Below are 22758 nucleotides of genomic sequence, written 5' to 3' on the forward strand. Positions count from 1 at the left end.
GTACAAAAATGTTTCCATTTACAGTGTACAAAGAGAGAAATTTTTATGGTTGTTAAGTAGTTCCTCTTGACTTTTTGGCTATATGGGGTTTAATTTTTCTTTCAGCTAGTTTTTTGAAGAGATAAAGATTTTCAATCTAATGGGTTATTTTTTATTTTTTATTTTTATTTCTCTATCTTTTCCGAGTGTGGCATGGACAAACTATTTTCCTGCTTTGGAGTTTCATAATATCTGTCAGCTTGTTAGATATCATAATAGTGACATGGTTTATGATAATCTATGGGTGGACAGTGTTCATTTTGACTGTGTAGAGTAATAGTATTAAGATGGAGAAATGGTTCAATCACATTTGACCTGTTATTTTATCTTTAAGACTGTTAAGAATCCATGATTATTGTCAAGTGGGAAATAGGAGATTTTTCTGGGAAAAATTGGTTATCTGGTATTTTTCCTAATTCCTTCCCTCTTCTCAATTATTGCCCTATATTTTGACACTAATAGTGACAAAACCCTGAAAGCAAATGAGCTTTTTCAGGACCCTATTTTTTAGTTGAACTTTCCCAATGTCCAAAAGGCTTCTTTTGCAGAAAATTTTTGTTTGGGGTTTAATAAACTGTATTTTTAAGAACTTTTTAGGATCCACTGTTTCATAGTATTAGTCAAATAGCCTTCTTTAATTGATTGAGCTAAAATGAATTATTTAACTTATTTAAAAATGGGGTTATTTATTTTCCTTAGAAAATGGATTATCTGTCTGGCATGAATTGGCAATGATGAACCTGCCACATTTGTTTACACAAATATTCTTTCAACTTGGTTATAGTTTAAAGGAGAGTCTCTTTTGTTAAGGAATTTATAGATTGTTATTTTCTTTGTGGGAAGACAGGCTTAAATGTATATTAATTCTGTGCTATGCTTCATTATCTTTTTCTCTTCATTTTACTGTTCTGTCATGTATTTACCAACGTACAATTCCAGTATCATGCAGATTTGAAGTAGAAGATTAATAATAATCATCAATATGCTATCAAGAAAGAAAGGCTTCAAGATGATTGGATTTCCATATTCGGAAATATCGTGGACAAGAAATAGAGATTATTAGATACAATTGTTGGCAATGGATGTTAAGGAGGCAGAAAGGACGGTTATTGCTAAGCCGGTTGCTTCAAGGCCTTCTTCTTCCAGCTTCAGATCTTTCACAGAGCTCCTTGCAGGCGCCATTAATGCCACGCCGTCTAACACGTCTTCTGAGACTGCAGTTCCTGCCATTAGGCCAAAGACAGTGAGGTTTAAGCCAGTGGTGCACCGGACAGCCGCTGGGTTGATTTCGTCTCAGGTAGCCTCATGGTCCTATTTAGGACTTATTGTGTTTCTCTGATCTTCTGGTGATTAAAAAAAATTTTTAAAAAATATAGGTGGAGATTTCTGGTGCTGCAGTTTGTAATCCATCTGATAAGAGTTCTAAACCGGATGGAAAATTGACTGTGGTGCACAAACCGTTGGCAAAGGTTGTGTCAAAGACGACTGTTTCTCTCTTGGCAAATATGGTTAGTAGCTAAGTTCCATATGAAGTATGCCTATTTTCCATGTTGGTTGTTTTCAATTAGAGATTGACATGTAAAAATGTGTCGATACTTGTGGCATATTGTGTGGGCCACAGAGTTGACATGTAAATTTGTGATTAAAACGAGTGGTGATGATGATCAGTGGTCATAAATTGCATTGTTCTTTTTCGTTCAGCATTCAGTTTTATCTTGTGATGAAGCAAAGAAGTATCGAAAACATGAGAACCAATAACCCTTTTCTTTTGACCAGGGAAACTTCAATAACACTAATCAGCCAATACAATCATCATTTGAGCCCCAAGTTCAATACCCATATCAAGATAAACATACTTTCAGATCCCAGATGAGCTCAAGTCCACATCAGAATTTTCCTTCAAGAGCTGAAACAAGTCAGAGAACCGAGACCTCAAAGATGGTGTCCACGTCAGAGAACCACGAGGAGGATCTGAGGTCTCTACCATCCATGGGAATTGGTGATAGGCCTTCTTATGATGGGTACAATTGGAGAAAATATGGGCAGAAGCAAGTGAAAGGAAGCGAGTTTCCTCGGAGTTACTACAAGTGCACGCATCCAAATTGTCCGGTGAAGAAGAAAGTTGAGAGGTCTTTGGATGGACAGATTGCAGAAATTGTCTACAAGGGTGAGCACAACCACTCCAAGCCTCAGCCTCCGAAGCGCGGCTCACATGGGACACAAGGATTAGGACTAGGATCTGATACCACTGGTCAAGATACCAATAGCCAGTTATGGAATAGTCAACTTAATGAGAGGATTGAAGGTTTTGAAGGAAGACTTGACAATCAGAATGAAACTTTGTCACTACAGTCTTATCAAAGTAGAGCTCAACAACCTCATGATTCTCTTCCAACTGTAGCAGATAACTCTCGTGGTCCTAGTGTTGAACCCGAGGAAGAAAGCAAGGGGCTTGAAGCAGAAGATGATGAACCCAAAAGTAAAAGAAGGTAATATAAGCTTAAATCTTAGAGCTCTGTTATAATCACTACATGTGTGGTAGAAGAATAGAACTATCACAAGGTAAAAAGTAAAATTATGGATCACACATATATGGTGGTCACATCTTCAACGGTGATAAATGGCATTTTTTAGAATCTTAATATCATCCAGAGGCTGAATCTTTCAGGCTAGTAGAATAGAACTGTTACATGGTGAAAAGTAAAATTATGAGTCACATTGATATATTGAAGTTTTAATATATTGACACTATATATGGTGATTACATCATCAACAGTGATAAAATTACTAACATTTTTCTGAATCTTTCTGGCTTTTAGTTGGAACAACATATTAAAAAAAAATGATAAAGTGGTCAGCAGACCAAAAATGCCAATCAAAGATATGGTATTAGATAATGCAATTTTTCTGTTTGACCTGCATTATGTAAAATGAGTGAGCTTAAAATATATTCAATTCCCTTGTTTCCAACAAGGGTGTTGGCAAAAATGCATTGAAGTTGAATACTGCCGATCTTATAGTCAAAATTATTGTGTTTCTGTTTCAGAAAAGGTGAGAATCAATCCAGTGAAGCAGGCACATCAGGGGAAGCCATGCAAGAGTCCCAAGTTGTGGTGCAGAATTCTAGTGATCCTGAGATCTCAGGTGATGGCTTTCGCTGGAGGAAATATGGGCAGAAGGTTGTAAAGGGCAGTCCATATCCCAGGTTAAGATTTCAGATAACTTGTTTAAGATGTATAATAATTTGGTTATATATATATATATATATATTATTTTGTCCAACTTCAAAATTCCCATGTCAGGCCTTCCAAATAAAGAATGTTCATGATTTGTCTGAATGCATTAGTTAACAAAAGAGCCTCCCAAGTTTTTCTATATGCCAAGGGACAATAGCACAAAGATTCCATTGGCCTAGTTCGTTCAAGGTTTTCTATTGTATTATGTGATTGTGCTACTTTTACAGCCTCAGATCATGTCAGAATCATATTAGAATTTATAATATTATGTAATTGTACTACATTGTGTAATTATGTAAGTGTCAGATTATATCAAAATTATCTTAGAATTAAAAAAATAAAATAAATTTAGTGATAAGATATTCTTTTAATACTTTATCAAATATATATATTTTAAAATTTATTCTAGTTTTCCCATAAAATTCCCTCACATGATTATATTCTGCATTGCAGAAGTTACTACAGGTGCACGAGTCTGAAATGCAACGTGAGGAAGCACGTGGAAAGAGCATCAGACGACCCAAGGGCTTTCATCACAACATATGAAGGAAGACACAACCATGACATGCCAATCAGGAACCACACCCAAATCCAATGTCCTCTCACCCGGGCTCACAGGCCCCTCCTAGTAAAGACAGACCACATGATTGACACTTTGGAACACACAACTTTAGCCAACTCATAGTTTTTAATCTGAAAAAAAAAAAATTAAGAATGTCAGATTGGATAAAAGGGGTATCACAAGAATGCCGTATTGGGTAAAAATGTTCAGAACACAACCAGTGTTAAGTACCACAACTAATAGATGTCGAGATTTACATTTTATTAGTGTATGGTGCTCAGCACTACTGGTGTCTCTTAACATTGTTTTTATGATAGCCACCTTAATTCAAAAATCTCATCTGTGAAGATTAGGTTAATCATTAATGTCATTACTGGTTATCATTAATGATAAATTTTTAAGGTATAACATACAATAATATTAGGGATACATGGCATATGATTTGGAATATGTCCAATTGTCCATCTTAATTGAGACCCCTCATGAAGGCTAGATATTATTATTGATGATTATCATTGCTAATTTCTTAGAGTAATCATACATAATAATATTGGAGCACACTTATCCGATATTTGATGTAAAAGTCCTGTAATTTGTTGAAAATTACTAATAATGATGATCAATGCTGCTACAGAATGTAACAAATTGGTAAGTTCCTTGGCTCTTAAAAATATATTGGAGCTCCGCAAGTGAAGTATCGGATGCCAAGGGAACATTTTTGTTCCTTAATTGATGAAGCACAAAGATTCGATAGAAAAAAAAAAAGAAAAAATAAAAACACTTCAGTAATTCCTGTTTAATTGATGGGTTACAAGATGGCTTCATTTATATCCATCTAGATCTAGATCTGTAAAACACAATCAACAAAGATCCTTAAAAAAAGCATAATAAACAGAAGTCAGAAGATGTTTATTTTTTCCCTTTACCTTTTCTCCTGTTCCATGTTGATTCTTCTCATGATTTTAGAACTCCTGAAGTGGATTGGTTAGCTTCACTTTGGTTCATGAACCCTGCATTTATAAAACATATGCATATATAAACATATGTGTGTGTGTGTGTGTGTATATATATATATATATATATATATATATAGACACACACACACACATAAAAATATATTAAAGATGGAATCTGAAGGTGATTAGGTGGAATCTCATGTCTTCTATTCTCTTGTGCTTCAAATGGAGATGGAACAAACGTCATGTTTTCTGGTTAACTTGCAACCAAAAATACAGAAGACTATTTTTTTTTCTTTTCTCTTTCCTTTTTTTTTTTTTTATGACTAGATTGGTTTCGGATGACCTCAAGTTATACACATATTATATATCAAATGATTATTTTTGGATGAACACCAAGTTATACACATATATAGTATATCACATGATTATTTCTCGTTGAATTTTTAAAAATTCATCAATTTTATGGTAAAGAATCAAAATGAAAAGAAAATTAATAGTTAATTACTTGGTAAAAAGTTTTTAAGTGCCAAACTGTTACATTGCTAAAAGTTGAAAGTTACAAACACCAATTTATTCATTTATTTTTTTTTTGTGGCAACAAAATATGAACATAGGAGATAGGATATAAGGACACATTACATACTTTTGTGTGTATGTATATATTTTGAAAATAGGACGCGTTATATTTGGTTTCATGTCACAAGTCAAATATTGACACAGAAAAAAGATGAGCCAAAAAGGCAAAAATCTTTTGCCCAAATCTTAGAGTTGGTTGGTGGAGTTGAAAATGTCTACAAAAGTGACTTTATAATATTCAAACGTGTTTGCTACTTCCTATTGCCACACAATAGAAACAATAATACTTTCTAAAAATTTAATAAATTTCCTTAAAAATATTAATATATAAAAAAACAAAAGAATAAAAATAAAGACAGTGAACCGTGAGGGTCCAATCCAAACAGAGCACCAGCTGTCAGTAATTTTTTTTTTTAATGGAGACATAAAATATATAGTAGATATGGTGGACACGTGGGGCTCTATCGAATGATCTTGACCGTTAAAGAAGTGATCTGAACCGTCCATTTCGAAGGCAAAAATGTGGGCCTCAGCGGTAAATTCGCCCTTTTTTTTTTAATATATTATCCAGCTTATAGTTACGGGCGGCCCATTACGTAATTATTACCCCAAATTAGAAAAAAAAGGTGTAGCAACGACGTCGTTGACTCGCTCCAAAGGTTATTCAGTAATGGCATTTTATACAATGATTGATTATGCGTGTATATATATATATATATATATATATATTACTTTGGATTTCATAAAAAAAAAATATAAAATACTTTGGATATCGGTTCTTAAATTTTCAACAAGTCATAGTTTGGCCCTTAGATTATTTTGTTTGCCGATTAATTTTTAACTTTTTAAAACAACTTCGTTCTCTGATTCTAAAATTAACATTTTATAGTTTTTTATGATAGAAGTTGTCATGTCGCTATTGTGTTAAGATTTGAGATTTTTCTTTCAAAAGGAAGATAAAAATTTACAATTTTTATAAAACAATCAGTGCAAAATACTATAAAAAAAATATTTTGCATCTTGTGTATTTACTTTTATAGAATTTTATATTATCACACGCTGAGTATGTGATTATGTCTATTAAAATTTCAAAAGTCCCTACCTAATTTATAATTTCAAATACTAAACAGTGTTATTTTTGGAAAAAAAAAAAAAAACTAAATGATATAGAAAAGTAAGAAGTAATTGTTGCAATACTAATAGTTTAAATAATTTGATAAAATTCTGATGAAATATCCACCCTACCCCTACACAAAGTTACAATTCTGAATTCATCAAAATTAAGTTAAATAAAAAAAGTACAATAATATAACAAAAGTAATAAAAATTCGACGATTCATAATTAATGTCACACTAATAGTTCTTTTTAATGTAAATTTACTATAGGATTCTAAAAAAATGTTTAAATATTACGCAAGAAAAGAGTTTATTTTCTATTATTTTTATTAATTGTTTTTTCTCTTGAATAGGAGTGGCACAAACAAAATACTGTCTATCACTTGGTCTGGCTCGTGTTTGGGGTCTGCTCTGCTATTGGTTCGGTTGAGGAGAGGCATCCTTTCATTCATTAAATCTCTTTTGGATATCTTTGCCTCTAAACATTTCCGTTTTCTTTTCTTTTCTTTTCTCCTCGGTTTCTCACACACTCAGAAAACAATAAAAACGAAGAGATATAACTAAATTAAAGAAACAAAAATCATGGGTTGGATTCCATGTTCTGGAAAATCCAACAGTAAAGCTCATAAGACCACCAAGAAGACGAAGAAGATTGAGCACAACGTTGATCAGATCAAACCCACTTCAGGTACTCTCCTATGTATATGTATATATAATTATGTGTGTGTGTGTGTGTGTGGAAAGCTTGAAACTTGATATCAGGTTTGATAATAGTGATACCCCTTTTGATTTTTGGTTCTGTTTCTATATTAAATGGTGAGTTTTGATCGTTTTCTTATCTGGGTTTGTTCTGTATTGATCAGAGACTGAGGAATTATTGTGTATTTTTTCACTAGTTTGTGATTCAAGAGGGGGAAAAATAAATAATTATTTGAGTTTCTGTTTGTCTGTTTAGAAATGGTTCTATACTTCTATTTGTGATGTTTATTAATAACTCTTGGGAAATTTTTTTGCATATTTTTGAGATATATCTCTGAAATTAGATATCTTTTGCCTTCTGAGTTGGCTTGGAGGTTGTTCTGATTATGATTTTTGCTTCGAAGCATCTTTTTCTTTTTTGGGTAATTCTTATGCTTCTATTTGAATTTGAGTCTTTGCCATGGTTTCTAGATGAGGTTCAACCTAGGAAAATAACTCTGGTGCCTTTGAAGTTCGAACCATGAATTGGTGGTGAATAAAGCCCTTGTTAAGATGGCTTTTAGCAGATCACTACATCTCTCATATGTTTGTAGAGACAAGAATAGCTGAGCATATTTTAGTTTACAAAGCATAATTCTCGTCATTCCAATATTTCTCTTTGCTAGGAACCTGAGATACTAAAGTCAATGTGCATTAGGGCTTTAATTTTTGTTTGCTTCGCATTAGCAGTATTCCAGCATCCTTTTTTTTTCGATTTAATCTCTTCATTCTGGTAATGGTGAATTCAACTCTCCTTCACTTTGGAAATCAAGTCCAACCTTCTTTGGTTCGTTAAGTTTTTAAATAATCTTTAATGTTTGTTTCCCCTATTTGATTCAGATAATTTCAGGACGAATTCATCATTGAGCGAGAAGGAGGCTTCCAAAAACGGAGGGTCGGATCACATTGCAGCACAGACTTTTACATTCCGTGAGTTGGCAGCTGCAACTAAAAATTTCAGGGCGGAATGTCTATTGGGTGAGGGAGGCTTCGGTCGAGTATATAAAGGGCGTTTAGAAAGTACTAATCAGGTTGGTTAGCCATATAATGCTTATTTTGCTTTGAAAAAGTAAGTCAAATTATGAGCAGCTGAAAAGTATTCTGCTAAGTTATGACTTCCTGATTTTTCCACAAAAGATTATGTAATCTAAGCTCTGGCCATGGATTTTTAAAAGTTTTATTGCTTGCTGTGTAGGTTGTTGCAATCAAGCAACTTGATCGTAATGGCCTGCAGGGGAACAGGGAATTCCTCGTTGAAGTTTTAATGTTAAGCCTTCTTCACCACCCTAACCTTGTTAATCTTATCGGTTATTGCGCTGATGGAGATCAAAGGCTTCTTGTTTACGAGTACATGTCCTTGGGATCTTTGGAAGACCATTTACATGGTATGCAATTTGCGTATAAGTCCATTTGCTTCTCAACCTTGTTTTCATTCATCTACTCTTTCATGCGATGCTAGTTTTTTATAAGCTTATTTTGCAGACATTTCACCCGGTAAGAAACGACTTGACTGGAACACTAGAATGAAAATAGCTGCCGGGGCGGCAAAAGGATTGGAGTATTTGCATGACAAAGCTAGCCCTCCTGTTATATACAGAGACCTGAAATGCTCAAATATTTTGCTTGGTGAAGGCTACCATCCAAAGCTCTCTGATTTTGGCTTGGCTAAACTCGGACCCGTCGGGGATAACACGCATGTGTCTACGAGGGTAATGGGCACCTACGGATATTGTGCTCCAGAGTATGCGATGACAGGTCAATTAACGTTGAAATCGGATGTATATAGTTTTGGGGTAGTTCTTTTGGAAATTATTACGGGCAGGAAAGCAATTGACGTTTCAAGAGCCACAGGAGAGCAGAACTTGGTTGCATGGGTAAGAGATTCCCACTTTTGCTATCCTTTTTGTCCCATTTCATAATGTAGTTTATGGTCCTCGCTTGAAGATGTTTACTATAATTACCAAGTATGATATGGAAGGTCGAGATTTATTGTTATTCATTATTTACTTAAGACGCTGAAGCATATTGGTCCCTCAGTAGTCTAATTGCGATATTTCTATACCATGATTAGGATATCTATTGTTAGAGTAAGTCCAAAAGGAAAAATACGTTCTTTTTTTCTTTATTGGATGAAATAAGCTGACCTGATTACTTTCAGGCACGACCCTTGTTTAATGACCGAAGGAAATTTTCGCAAATGGCCGATCCAATGCTCCAAGGTCAATATCCTGCAAGAGGCCTGTACCAAGCTCTTGCTGTTGCAGCCATGTGTGTTCAGGAGCAGCCTAATATGAGGCCGGTCATAGCTGATGTTGTCACAGCTTTGAGTTACCTTGCTTCGCAGAAATATGACCCTGATACACAACCAGTACAAAGCTTTCGCTTCGCCCCCGGTACTCCTAAAACCAGGAGAGACTGGTAGGAGAGCTCAATGGTGGTAGTTGATATGCTGGACATGTAATGATATTAAGATTCGAGACAAGGCTTGTTCTCTTGCCGGTTGCAAGTTCAAAGACGGGGTATTCAGTTGCATGCTCACGGGGAATGTAATGCCGGTTATGTTCGATGGTGACTTCCGCTCAGAGATTTGTGGATACTTTTCAGCTGCATCTCATTCACCATATATATACCAAATTTCATATCATCTGTCCAATAAAAAGCGCATTTGCTTCTCCCTTGTGTTTTTTGGTTAGAAAGAGAGTTTTAGTTTTTCTCACTTTTCCTGAATGTATATCCAAACAAACAAGGCTTTATCTAAATTGGTATGCCATTTAGCAAGTAGTGGTTTTTCCATTGTATAAATCTGCATTCTTTATACTATATTGGGTGTCTTTTCCATAATTTTATTTCAGGGGCTTTTGTTGTACAGTTCTGCCGTATATTTCACTTATGAAGACTGGAGAGTTGTATAAACTGAATGGTTAAGATATGATGATATCTCATTTATATACACAATGGACGCTACATTATCAGTCTGATTTCTGAAATGCATGTTGAGCCATTTTCTATGTTCAATTTCATATCTCAAAGTGTTTTTGCATAATGATACACGTTTCAAGTTATGCTTGAAGACGATATTTCCCGCTCATTACAGGTCGATGACAATGACCAACTTTTGCCCTTTCCAATGTGTTCGGATGACCAAGCTGATTTAGTATTACTTTATTACAAATAAATAAATTAATTGAATACACAGAAAGAATTTTCTGAAATCCAGGGACTAGAATGTAAGTTCTAAATGGTACATTGTTGTTTGTTTCCTAGGCCAAGTTGTATGCATATCTACAATCAAGTTGGCAATGATAAAAATGCAAGGTACTGAAGCCATCTCTCTTCTACACTACACCATTACTGTTCTTGTTCACTTGTTTTCTTCTGTTGAGTGCTTAGATCTATTAGCTCATTTGTGGTTTTACTTTCACTGGGCTCTTCGGAATTAGTTGGTTTGCCCTGTGACACAAATGTTTATAAATTGACAAACTTTACAGATCATATAGCAGCATTGGAAGGTCAATGAAGTAGGTTTTGCAAAGTCGGTAGAAAGTGATGAGCTTTGCAAACAATATATGGGTGGTCGTTAAAGGCAATATCAATAATATATACCTTATTTCTGTCGCGCCAACCAAGTCCAAAAGGCAGAAGACCTGTCTTCCTTGTGCTCTCCTGAGTTGATCCTTGATTACGTGCAGCCCTAGAAAGGACACTACCATGGTAAGGTAACGGGAAGGGGAAAAAAGGGTAGAAGTATATGATGCCAGCACGCCACTTCGTATCGGTCATTACAACAAGAGTAAAACACCTGTTAATTGATTGTCTGGCATTAAGTGTCATTTACAGGCACTTAAATTTTAGGTTTTTGACGGATAATAATATCAGATCAATCATATTTAATCCTGAATAGCGTCGAATTAACTTTTTTTGACATGGATACTTGTGTATCAAATCATCTACGTTAACTATGAAAATTTTGTGGCTACAAAGAAGAATAGTACAAAAGAAATTCTCGAGTACCGTGGAGAAGACTGTGCTGTGACTTGGCCAGATTGGTATTGCAGTGTAGCCTCCAACATTGATTCTGCCATAACCACTCTCTTCTCCATCTCAGCAAGTGAAGCCGTAGCCTTCTCATACTTTTCCTGCACAACGCTATTGCCTTCAGAAACAGGTAGGAGTTCAAAGATATAACAGCAATGAGGATATTCAATTATGGACCACGACCAGCATCAGGAAATGGCAACAGGTGCTCGGCAGTGATCATATCATATAATGAAAATATCACAAGACAAATAAAACCTGAAGCACATATACTGCATATTTCTGAGCAGCTGCATCCTGCTCTGCACTTAATCGAGCATCTTCAGTTACCTTCAGCTCTTGCTCAATCCTCATCAAGACCTATATCATGTAAAATGAGATGAATGCAGACAGAAAAACACCAAGAAAATGTCACTTGTCCCAAGAAATAGGGAAGGGAAATAAAACCTTAAGCATTGCAGCTTCTTGTTCTTTCTTATCGGAAAGGGCCTGATGTAGCGCGCTCACTTCTCTCTCTAATTGCTCAACCTGCAGGAATGCAAGGGAAGGCCAAAGAATAAAATATAATAATAAGCTAACCGTCACATGGAGGAAAAGAATGCAACACTGCTCGGATATGAAGTCTTGACTTGTATTAAATATCAATTCACCAGCATGATATTCAGCAAGTTCACAGATGTTAAGGAACCATAAGAGTTTACGATACTGAATGAACCTAATTCATTCAACAGGGCTGGAAGGACTTTGGGAAAGCACAATACATCACGTTGTTTTGAAACTACAATAGCAAAAGAATTCTTTTACACTGATTTCACATGCAGAGATAACAGAGCAAGGACAGCTTGCTAAAATAGTGCTAGAAATACCCTTGCACTCAATTGCCGTCGATTATCTTGCTTGACCATCTCTATTAGTGCCGTCTCCAACTCCTCAGCTCTAGAAAGAAGAAATCAGGGTTCAGAAGCAAAGATTATTATTTTTTTCATGCTAAAAAGAAATTGAAATTTGCAAACATAAAAACTCGATGCTATAACCTATGGAGGTTTCTTGACACCTTGTGATAGATAAAGGCACGAGGCAATGATCAGCCTACATATATGTTATTTTTTATTTTTATTTATTTATTTTTTCCTTTTGCTTGAAGATACAGCCGGAGGGCTTGTTCATAGAAGAGGCGATCATGCAAACTCCACTTTTGTAATGGCAAAGAGACAACAAATTTAATATGTGAAAGATAAATAGAAAATTGAAAAAGAATTTTAACTTCACAAAATTTACATCAGCATATTGAGGCATCGTGGATGAGGTAAGTATACAGTGCAAGGATTTCAACCATGGAGTTGGCTGTGACAGTAAACCGTGTGTTCCCTGTCTTCATCTTCCACAACATGGAAAGAGAAATAGCATCTGAAATCCTTATCTGCATAAACTAAAATCCCAAAGTAGGAACTGACCTGAGTACAGCAGATCTTTTCTCCTCCAGCAACCTGCATAGTTCAACCTTCAACCAGACAACCTGTACACAAGTTTTTAATGATTCACTTTAAAAGGAGTTAAGAAGTTCACACACACACACACACACACACACACACACACACACACACATATATATATATATATTAACCTGCATAGCTCAACCTTCAACCAGACAACCTGTACAAAAGTTTTTAATGATTCACTTTAAAAGGAGTTAAGAAGTTCATATATATATATATATATTTTCAAGATGCCAAGGAATACACCTGGGTGGTTTTATTTTTATTTTTTAAGTAAAATAACTGAAAAGTTTAACCCTTCCAGTTAAAGCAGGGTTGTGTACCAAAAAATAAATAAATAAATGAAAGATCATCAGCTATGCGATGCCAAGGGATTATTGATGAGAAAAAAGGTGATAATGACAATATTACAAACGATAAGAAAAGCACGAGACATTACTGAACTTCCAAATTAAGAATGCTAATGGTAAAAGTTCAGCCTATGCAGACTTCAAATCAGAATGGTACACTTACGTATGGTATATCTGAGAAGATGAGAGGACATAGCTACCTGTTCTTGAAGATCTGGCAAAGAATCTACTTCTGGATCTACAGCTAAGTGATCAAGCAAATCCTTGACGTTAGAGGAACGATGCTCTAAATGAGATTTATCTCCCTTTGGAAGCTTCTCACTTCCTTCAGTAGTCTTTTTCTCTTCTATTAGTGATCCAGGATCATGCTTAAAACTATACAACTTAGTGGCGAGCCCCTTGGAATCCTTCCAAACACGACCATTTTTTGATCTTTCCTCAACTACTGCAAGTACAGCTGGGCGATGCTTTTCTCTCAAGCCTTGCAACCTGGATTCAGTTACAGCCAGAAAACCCATGCAAGCAGTCAAAACAAGTTGGCTGCTATCAAATGTCGAGCCTGCAAGGGACTGCAGCAAAGTAGTAGCATCTCCCACATCTTTAGTTGTAACTAATGCAGGGCCTGCATAAATATATACAATGACAAGATTACAATAATTTTAACACAATTGGGACCAAAACAGATCGAACTTTCATGTGCACTCAATCCTACCATATAACTCCATCAACGCTAGTGCTGTCCGGAATAGCATAACACAGTTCCCGTCATAAAGAAGTACATCCCAAACTCGGAGAACTGAAAATTGAGAAAGCAATGAGAGTAAGGTGATTTACAAGGATGCGACTTGATATCAAGGGAAACTAGATGAACGATTCTCACCACTTTCCCAAGGAAGCATATTCACAAAAATGGAAAGAAACCAAGGTCCAGAGATCCATGCCACCTGCACTCCCAAGTAATCTAGATGATTAACTGCACCAGAAGTGAAGGAAAAACGAACAAAATTACCCACACTGTTTCATGTAATAAAAAGAACTGAAAAGGGGGGCCAAAACAAAGATATACAAACCCAATTTTGGAAACCTTTCCCTCATCAAATCCTCAAAGACAAGTTGGTCCACCTGACATAAAAGACAGATTAACATCCTCAGAACCTCTACACACCTAAGAATAGTTGGGTTTTTAGTATATACAGGACAAAATATTTCAAACATCAGATTGAGATTCACACCAATGGTCAGGAAAGTCCTTAAAATCAAACCTGAGATTCTATCATTTCCTCAGTGAAGTAGCCATTGAAGTAGTCATCCAATATACCCACCAAAGTCCTGAGATATTTCATTAAGCAGTCCATAAGCGAATCGGATCAGCATTGCGTAGATACTTTTCTCTTTCCATGTATGGTTTTGTGTGTATACATAAATATAGCAATATAATTTAAGGACATTATCTTTAACAAGGGAAAGTTCATGCTCCGTAAAGTTACAACAAATGAAGGTCATGCTCGAGGGACGATTTATGTACCACTCATAAGTCTTGCAAAACCATTCTACATTACCCGTGGTAACGCCCACGATTGTTAACCTAAAAACCATGCATATAAAGATGAACAATATTTTAAACCTACCAGAAGGCATTTTCCTCAGGCATCAAGAGTAGCAACAATCCTGCAAAGAAATTCATTGCCTGCATGTATAGTGGGACCAAAATACTATATTAGCAAAACTAGATAAAAAAGAAAAGGATACTTGTTGCATGAACGAGATGAAACGAACATCATGCCTAATGGCTCATAGAATCTTTTTTCCCAGAATAAATGGAAAAAAGTTGACTTTAGTGAGTTGGGTGGAAGGATATGGTAACTTAATTGAAGTCGATAAAACAAAGTCGCTACTGAACTTGTCCAAATACCTGGCAGTACCCAACAGAGGGGTTATGTCGAGCATAAGCTAAAAGCAAACGTCTCAAAGAATTTCTACCATTGTCATCCAAAGCAGGATGACCTGGAAATGTACGAGGTATGTCCTGCAATAGATAACAATTTAGCACAGGGAGATACCCCACTTCTGGCATAAAGCAAAAGAAGCAGCACCTACAAATTGAAATGAAAAAATCCAAGACGCATGCATCTAATGACCTTCTCAATCTGCCTTTTCCATTTGCTGGCTGCACCAGAAAATTTGTCACCATCCTTACTTTCACTAGTGTTTCTTTCTTGTGCTAGCAAATCATGGTAATATCTCTCTACCCGCCTAGCCTTCACACCTACAAAAGCTTGCCATACCTGGGATCAAATGCAGCACTTGTTTTACAAACGAAAGAACTTGGTGGATTCCATAAACTGAAAACTGCAAGCTTTACCTCTCCTCTGAGATCCTTTGGCACTCCTCCTCGGACGAGGCACTCCAATTCTTCTTTCCAAGAAAAGAAAGGCTCTACATGAAACCCTTCATCAACATCTTTTTCTGCTCCAACGTTACTCTCACTGCAATAGAACCCATCAACACTGTCATGCTTCTCTGGTTTGGCATCACCCACATTGTAAGAGACACCATCATTCACAGCAAACTCTTCCTTGGCAGCATGCATACTAGCACCACGAGAGACACCAATTCCCAAATTCTCCTCTACCTCAGTGGTATCTGCACTCTTGGAGGTTCCATCCTTCTCTGAATTTTCTGCAATGGAGGCATTCACACTTTCATCTAAAACATCATTTATAAAGACCTCTTCCTCCAAGTCATCAAAAGCTTTTGGAGATCCCATCTTTTCTATCAACTGAAGATGGTTTTCTCCCATGCCTATCGCTTCATCTTTCATATTTTTCCTCTTCTTAACTTGAGAGCTCATTATATTCTCTATCGCACCAAGGCATGATCTAATTTGAGCCCATGTTTGCACCTTACTGGCTTTTGTTTCCTTTGAAAGCTGTACCTCCTTTTTGGGATCACTTTCTGATAGACCATCGGTAATAGATTGTCTAATGCTCGTGTCATCCCCTTCCTCAAGCCTCTCTGAATTTATTTCGACTTTCTGCTCGGTTACTTCTGCCCGTAAAGCCTCTTTATGCTCTCTCCCAGAGTAGCAAGGTTGAGTATACCTTCCCAACTGTTCAAGGAAGCTCTTCCACTTATCTGATCTTTCCTCTTCCTCTTCCTAATACCAGGAATATATCATTAAGCTGGATAAACAATATACATATTGGCATGTGCCATAAGCAACATCAATTTACGGCAACATCACGATAAGATAGAATTCTGTTGGTTGCGGAAAGACCGTGGTAGCAATGGAAAAATGGAAAGCATATAGAAAAGACAATTCCTTTCTACTTATATTAGCATTTTTTTCGCTTTTGTACTACTATTAGCTGCTTTAAGACCGCAATAGAAATGTAACCTGAGAAAATATACAGAAAAGACAGTTCCTTTATGTCATATTAACCTTTTTTTTTCCTTTCATATTAATATTGGCTGTCCAAGACTGGTTAGCAGCGGAATTAGGGAAAGTATACGGAAAAGACAGTTCCTTTTTCTAATATTCACATTTTTTGCTATTATATTAGAATTAGTCAGTCTTCCATATGATGAAAAGATCGATCATGTTGGAGCAAAAGATTGATCATTTTGGAATATTTTCAAAAGGTAGAAACTCATAGCGATTTGATTAGCAGAAATAGCAAATACCTTGTAGATATTAGCGTACTCTCTATATCTTTGTGCGTGCTGCGGTCTCAAAGCGAATCCATAGGAATCCCTGTTGAAATAAAAGTTATTGGGAGATAATACAAATCTGAACCATATCACCACTATGCTAATTTGATAATTATAAGACATTAAACTACAACTAATTAAACTACATACATATACATATATATATATATATGTGTGTGTGTGTGTGTGTGTGTGTGTGTGTGTGTGTGTGTGTGTGTGTGTGTGTATATATATAGACATGTATATAACAGACCTGGAATCAACTTCCAACGAGCGCTTACTCAACAAGGACAACAACATAGCTCAAAAAGAGTGTCAATTCCACTGCCCATAGCTTTCTCACTCTAACAATTCTAAACCTCAAACCACATTTCACTTTCAAAACTAACCCTACTTTCATCCAATCTCTTTATTCTTCAATCAAAAACACCATTTACAAACAACAAAACGAATTTCATAGAAAAAAAAAGAGAGGAAAATTTGCGCGAAGAAACGCGACGCCAAAGCTAAGAACAAGAATTAATCGGCAGAAAAGGATCCAGAACGGAAATTTAGGGGTCAGAGGACGCGTGGAGAAATCCAGAAGCTTTCGAAACTTGGTAAAAGGAGTTTTCTTTTTTTTTTTTTTTTAGTGAAATTAGTTGTTTTGTAGAATGTAGAAAGAAGTACCTTCTAGGCTCGAGAGTGTGGAGGAGATTGAAGCTCTGGTCCGCCATTATAGCTTCTCAAAGAAGAGAGAGAGAGAGAGAGAATAGGGTTGATCCGGAAGAATCGAAGGGCGGTCTCTGAGCTTTTGCGAGCTTCGCATGAAAATTTTTCCTTTTTGTTATTATGTTTTTATCTATTATTATTATTAATTATTTTTGGAGAAGTTTGTTCGTCTTGTTGGTAGTTTCTTCTGGTAAAAAATAATAATTAAGCAAAAATGGTGGTTTTCTTTTGTTTTGGGTTCAGAGTTTACAGTTCAGACGTGGTGGGTTTTGGAGGGAAGGAGGGGGACGTGTGGGTCCCACGCGTCGTTTTGTCTTTAATTAACTACCATCTGTTAACTGTTTCAGTTTCTCTTCTTTTCTCAACCAAAAGTTTTTTTTTTTTTTAATTTCTTTTATTTTTAATCACGTGACTATAAAAAAAATAAGAAAATCATTTTTTGACCCCTTTTTTTTATTTTTTTATAAATGACTGAATTTTATTTTTTTAAATAAATGGTCAAACTTTTTTATTTAATAAAATAATTGTGTTTTCAATAATCAGTTATTGACTGATTTATTATTAATAAATTTATAATTTATTAATTATTAACATATATTGATTAATAATAAAATACTATTTAATTAATCAATGATAAATTGTAACACAGAATTAAATGAAATTAATTAAGGTAATTAAGATTTATTAGTGTGCATAATCTGATTTAAATAATTAATTATTGATTAATATATGTTTCTGACCTGTAGATTTAAATAATTTCAAGGTCCTTAAATATTCTCAGTATTTATATTTTTACCCTAGGAGTGTGTGTAGGCACATTTTCTGGATTGTATTTTAATTTTGTGACACCTGTTCTTTTTTTTCTTTTCTTTTCCTTTTCTTTTTCTTTCTTTTCTTTTTCCCTTCCGGTGCACTCTCTCTCTCTCTCTCTCACACTCTCACTCTAGTTCTCACTGTCATTCTCACTCTCTCTTTCTCTCTCTCGTTTTCTCTCGTAAATCAACCAAATCTCGAACCAAAGAGGAATTTAAAGAAGTTTTCAACGTCAAGAGAAGGATTTGAGGTAAGATTTCTGAAAACCTCTCTTGAATCTTAAGTTTTTCAGATTAGAAAACTTATTTTTGGTTCGAAATGGATTTTGAACAATTTTATGTAAAACCATGGTAGAAATTGGGGATCTTGGGTTATTCAGACTTGATTTAGTACCTAAAACCTGGATTTGGTTGTTTTCCCTTGAAATATTTTGAATTTGGACTTAAAATTGCGGGTTTTGGCTGAATTTTCTTCGGATTGGCCCTTTCGGTCGAGTTGTCAGCCTCCCACTGGTCGACTTGTGCGGTCGACCGGTTTGCACTCCATCAGGCCGACTGAAGTGCACACCACCGGTCGACCGGTGGTGTTGTACTGCTCTGTCACCGGTCGACCGGTGTACACGGGGTTTGACCATGTTTTGCTGAAAAATCCTGTTTTGACCTTAGTTTTTGAAGAGAACCCAAATTAGCTTCATTTGGGGACCTAGAATGAATGGATTAGCATCTTTAATTCATGTTTTGAGATTGAAAATCCTTGGAATGATGATATGAAACATGAATTGGATTATGAAACTTGAAAATTGATTAAGGCACACTAATAGGAAATCAAAGGATATAATTGAGATTGAAATTGCTTTAGGAATGTGAATTGGATCTTAAAGCGTGGTTTTGTGTCAGTGCTAGCTGAGGACTAGGATTAAGGGGCTTTGAGGAAGCAAAAGCCATAATAGTGCAACGCTAGCCACAGGTTTGGTATTTGAGAGGTAGGATTTCTTACCCCTTTCTTTGTTAGCCTGATTTTAAAAGAGTTTTGGCCTTGCAAATGTTTTAAAGAAAGGGCATGTTTGCGAAAGAAAAGCATGTTTAAAACAATTACTTGATTTTAGCTATTGGAATTATAATGAATTGTTTCATAAAGTTTAATGAATGATTTCTTAAAACAAAAGATCTTGCGAATCGGTAAACCGGCTGATGGCCTAAATAGGATGTGGAGAGTGCATCCTTGGGGGAAAAACTCAAAACCCGGCCGGGGAGTGATAAGGCTTGTGCTTGTGGTTGTGTACGTAATTTATCATAGTATAAATTACTTACTGATGCCTGTATGTAATGACCGGAAAAAATTTAGGTCTAATCCAGACAGTCCAGTATTTGACCGAAATTTTTTCTGGAATAGTAAGTAGTAGAATTTTGATGTAATCAAGAAAATATTATGTAAAAACTTTATGTACGGGGTAAAATTTTTCGAAATATGTAAAGTTACAGTATATGTATATATATATGTATATATATATTATATAATTATTTCTAAGTACGTTTCTTAAGAAATTAGTTTATCTAAAATAATATATATATATATATATATATATATGCAAGATTATATGTAAATTGGTGACTCACGTTATTACCGTGAGGTGGAGATAAGTTTGTAAAAAAAAAAAGAGAATAATTACCATGAGGTGGACATAAGCATTACATGCAGGAAAACACTTGGCACTACTTTGTAGCTAGCATACTACGTGAAGTATTACGTGAGACAATACTTGGAGACTCACTTGACTTTTAAGTATATACTTCATTACACATAAACAACAAAAAACTTGCTAATGCCAACGTGAAGCATAGCAGAGGAAAAAAAAAAAAGAAAGAGACGTGAGAGAGTTACGAAGAAAGAAAAAGAAGAGAGTTGTTAGAGAGAGACGGAGAAAGGAAAATCAAGTATTTTCATTAAGATTTCTTCCGTTCAGTCTGGTAAAACGTAACTTGAGGCGTTCCAGTGAAAAATCTCAACTTCTAGAGATAAGATTTTAGATTTAAAAATGAGAATTCTATGATTTCTTGAGTTAGATGAATAGTAACCCATCTCGAAAAACTTCCGTTAAAGTAAAAATAAAAAATGAGGTTTTGTAGAGCATCGTAATAGGAGTCTAACGGTGTAAGTATTAAACCGATTGAACGAAGTTTTGACGGATTTTCTTTGAAAATCCGTGAGCCTAGATTGAGGAAGAACATGTGTTTTTGTTCAATATTATGTTGGAATCTGTGTTCAGGAATGTGAATCTTGACTCCAGGTACCAGAATCGGAAGTAGAACGAGTTATTGAAAACTCAGGAAATGAGAAAAATAAGGCGAAACTCTGCCGAAATTTAGTTTGAGTAATTTGAACTACAACTGAATTTCAAGAGAAATATGGGATTAAAGTGTGAAAAGAAAGATATTTCGATAATCGGTGATGGTTAGAAACCGAACACAATGAGAATTCACAGTTTTGGACCGAAACTGAAAATTAGGCCCATGACTGAGTAATTTACACGGTTTTAGTGTAAATCCTTGAGATAGGAAATAGTTTGAGGTCGAATACCAAACATAAGGATTGTAGATCTTTCTGACGTAAATTTCAATGTAATTATTGATCTTAGATTTTGAATCTAACAATCAAAAAATTTATGCAATAGGGCCGATTAACGGTTGAAGTCGGACATCAGCAAGGGAGACAAAGGATGCATTGTTAGCGAAACTTCTGTAAGTACAATAGTTTTTCTATGGCTATATCATGAACAAGCTTACTTTTCTATGTTGCACAAAAATTGTGCATATAGTAGAATTTTGAATGTTAGATACAATGTGAATGCTAGATACTATGTTAGGTAAGTATCTACAAGACTTTTATAATCGTAGAACTTTATTCTGCAAAAAGTATGTATCGATGTTAAGTCGAGATCAAACTAAGAGAAATGAAAGGTTAAACTTTAACGAAAAGTTAATCTCATGATAAAATGCTCAATAATGCACAAATTCATAAGATTTAACTAAAGTTACCGTTTCAATGAGAAAATTGATAAACGGTAAGAGACTAAACGTCCTGTTTGTACCAGCCTTCGAAGGAAAGGTTATTATGAGACTATGAAAGATATGAAACCGTGACTGAGTTGAATTGGTTTGCTACCCCACTTCTCACTAGTTATGCGCGCTATGGTACAACAGGACAGGGCCCCTAAGAAGTAAAAGACAAGAAAATGAAACACAGAAACCATTTCATATAACGGTATGATATCCGTAAACAAGAATGAAAAGAATGAGAAATACAGAATGAAAGTCGTTTAGAATTCTGTACTAGGCTATATGACATGAATGCATATATGGGTATGCATAATTATTGCATCTGTTATGACCTATTGATACTTGCTGAGCAAAAGCTCCTTAAGTTTGTTCGTGTTGTAGGAAGCACGGGTAAGGCACCGGCTCCTTGAAACTTGATGCTGGGCATGCAGAGAGGGTGTGGCAGCGAAATATGGGTAAGTGGGTTGTGGATGTATTGTTGGTTGCCGAATCGAATCCGGCTGCGGAAGCGTGGTGGTGCGGGGGAGAGGCGGATCGTGTATAACAACAATTTTCATAAAACTTTTGAGATACTCTATAGATTATATTAATTTATGCACGAATAAATTAATCTCATTAACTTATATATATCAAGAACTCAATCAGGAAAAATACCTGGAAGCCGACTCAGATGATAACTTGAGTTATTTGACCACGAACAGTCCTTGCTCCAATCTTTGTATTTAGAAAACCAATGTCTTCCACATCAATTCCTAGAATCCACAAAGACGTGTGTGTGGGCACACATGAGACTAAACGGGTTACAATAAACACTCAAATTTCCACAAACACCATCACATGCACGATGTGGAATTTTTGGAGAAAAATTTTTCCTTCCTTTCTCTCTTGAGAATTTCGGCCAGCCTTAACTCTTAAGGCTGAAAAATTGTTTCCAAAATTTCTATAGAGAAATTTCGGCTACCTCTAAAATTAGGGCAAAAAACCATCCCGAAAATTGTCTCAAAAATAGTATTTATAGAGTAGAAGTCAAACTTCTAAAAGGAATCCAATCTCTATCTCCAATTTGAATTTCGAACCAAAATTCTCCTCTATCCCTTATCCCTTGTGGCCGGCCATGCTAGGGACTCCCATCCCTGTGTGTGGCGCCAATACTAGATAGGGAAGGAAGAGAAAATCATCCTTTATCCTGTAGTCCAATTTTATTTCAAATTCAAATTCAAATTTAAGTCAAACTTAAATTAATTTGAATTCTAAATTGAACAACTTATCAAATAAGTTTAAATGGATAAATCTAGATGTGTTCAAATTCAAATTTAAAAAATCACATTATTTAAATAATAATTAATTCTCAATTAATTAT

General features: G+C 35.4%; 3 protein-coding genes and 1 long non-coding RNA gene across 5 annotated transcripts in view; 3 read left to right on the forward strand and 1 right to left on the reverse strand.

Annotated features, from left to right (window-relative positions):
* LOC112092385 overlaps positions 1–998 on the forward strand; it is a 1891-nt gene extending 893 nt beyond the window's left edge. Inside the window, exon 3 of the long non-coding RNA XR_002902569.1 lies at positions 979–998. This is a non-coding gene — a long non-coding RNA (uncharacterized LOC112092385). The remainder of the gene's footprint in view (positions 1–978) is intronic.
* Positions 999–1002: 4 nt separating this feature from the next.
* Positions 1003–4258, forward strand: LOC21387383 (WRKY transcription factor 44). 2 transcript variants are annotated; one of them, XM_010102542.2, is made up of 5 exons: positions 1003–1336; positions 1416–1547; positions 1816–2528; positions 3086–3244; positions 3729–4258. In XM_010102542.2, the coding sequence occupies exons 1-5, from the start codon at positions 1118–1120 to the stop codon at positions 3958–3960; spliced, it is 1455 nt and encodes a 484-aa protein (XP_010100844.1). In that variant the 5' UTR covers positions 1003–1117; the 3' UTR covers positions 3961–4258. The 2 variants fall into 2 exon arrangements, with proteins under 2 accessions (XP_010100844.1, XP_024024242.1); XM_024168474.1 differs by having other exon boundaries at positions 3086–3218; positions 3729–3895.
* A 2645-nt stretch (positions 4259–6903) lies between these two features.
* Positions 6904–10193, forward strand: LOC21387384 (probable serine/threonine-protein kinase PBL7). Its single transcript, XM_010102543.2, has 5 exons — positions 6904–7176; positions 8067–8257; positions 8422–8611; positions 8709–9100; positions 9385–10193. Exons 1-5 carry the CDS (start codon positions 7071–7073, stop codon positions 9646–9648), a joined length of 1143 nt encoding a protein of 380 aa, XP_010100845.1. The 5' UTR covers positions 6904–7070; the 3' UTR covers positions 9649–10193.
* A 217-nt stretch (positions 10194–10410) lies between these two features.
* On the reverse strand, positions 10411–17704 carry LOC21387385 (TBC1 domain family member 8B). Its single transcript, XM_024168476.1, has 19 exons — positions 17488–17704; positions 16792–16861; positions 15709–16264; positions 15470–15573; positions 15246–15392; positions 15020–15133; positions 14736–14794; positions 14370–14436; positions 14178–14229; positions 13988–14080; positions 13820–13903; positions 13308–13729; positions 12716–12777; positions 12128–12197; positions 11709–11789; positions 11520–11621; positions 11238–11362; positions 10830–10917; positions 10411–10676 (listed from the first exon to the last, which is right to left on the reverse strand). The coding sequence occupies exons 1-19, from the start codon at positions 17532–17534 to the stop codon at positions 10575–10577; spliced, it is 2445 nt and encodes an 814-aa protein (XP_024024244.1). The 5' UTR covers positions 17535–17704; the 3' UTR covers positions 10411–10574.
* Between the last annotated feature and the right edge of the window lie 5054 nt (positions 17705–22758).

This window comes from Morus notabilis, unplaced genomic scaffold (assembly GCF_000414095.1).
Source record: "Morus notabilis unplaced genomic scaffold, ASM41409v2 Scaffold845, whole genome shotgun sequence".
NCBI classification, from domain to species: domain Eukaryota; kingdom Viridiplantae; phylum Streptophyta; class Magnoliopsida; order Rosales; family Moraceae; genus Morus; species Morus notabilis.

Excerpts from the sequence above, each read along its gene's own strand:
- LOC21387383 (XM_010102542.2), top strand. The coding sequence starts at position 1,118 with ATGGATGTTAAGGAGGCAGAAAGGACGGTTATTGCTAAGCCGGTTGCT. Across the intron at positions 2,529-3,085 it reads GAACCCAAAAGTAAAAGAAG|AAAAGGTGAGAATCAATCCA; the intron begins GTAATATAAGCT and ends TTTCTGTTTCAG. Across the intron at positions 3,245-3,728 it reads AAGGGCAGTCCATATCCCAG|AAGTTACTACAGGTGCACGA; the intron begins GTTAAGATTTCA and ends TCTGCATTGCAG.
- LOC21387384 (XM_010102543.2), top strand. The coding sequence starts at position 7,071 with ATGGGTTGGATTCCATGTTCTGGAAAATCCAACAGTAAAGCTCATAAG. Across the intron at positions 8,612-8,708 it reads TTTGGAAGACCATTTACATG|ACATTTCACCCGGTAAGAAA; the intron begins GTATGCAATTTG and ends CTTATTTTGCAG. Across the intron at positions 9,101-9,384 it reads AGCAGAACTTGGTTGCATGG|GCACGACCCTTGTTTAATGA; the intron begins GTAAGAGATTCC and ends GATTACTTTCAG.
- LOC21387385 (XM_024168476.1), bottom strand. The coding sequence starts at position 17,534 with ATGGCGGACCAGAGCTTCAATCTCCTCCACACTCTCGAGCCTAGAAG. Across the intron at positions 11,790-12,127 it reads GACGGCAATTGAGTGCAAGG|GTTGAGCAATTAGAGAGAGA; the intron begins GTATTTCTAGCA and ends GCATTCCTGCAG. Across the intron at positions 11,622-11,708 it reads AAGAAGCTGCAATGCTTAAG|GTCTTGATGAGGATTGAGCA; the intron begins GTTTTATTTCCC and ends TACATGATATAG.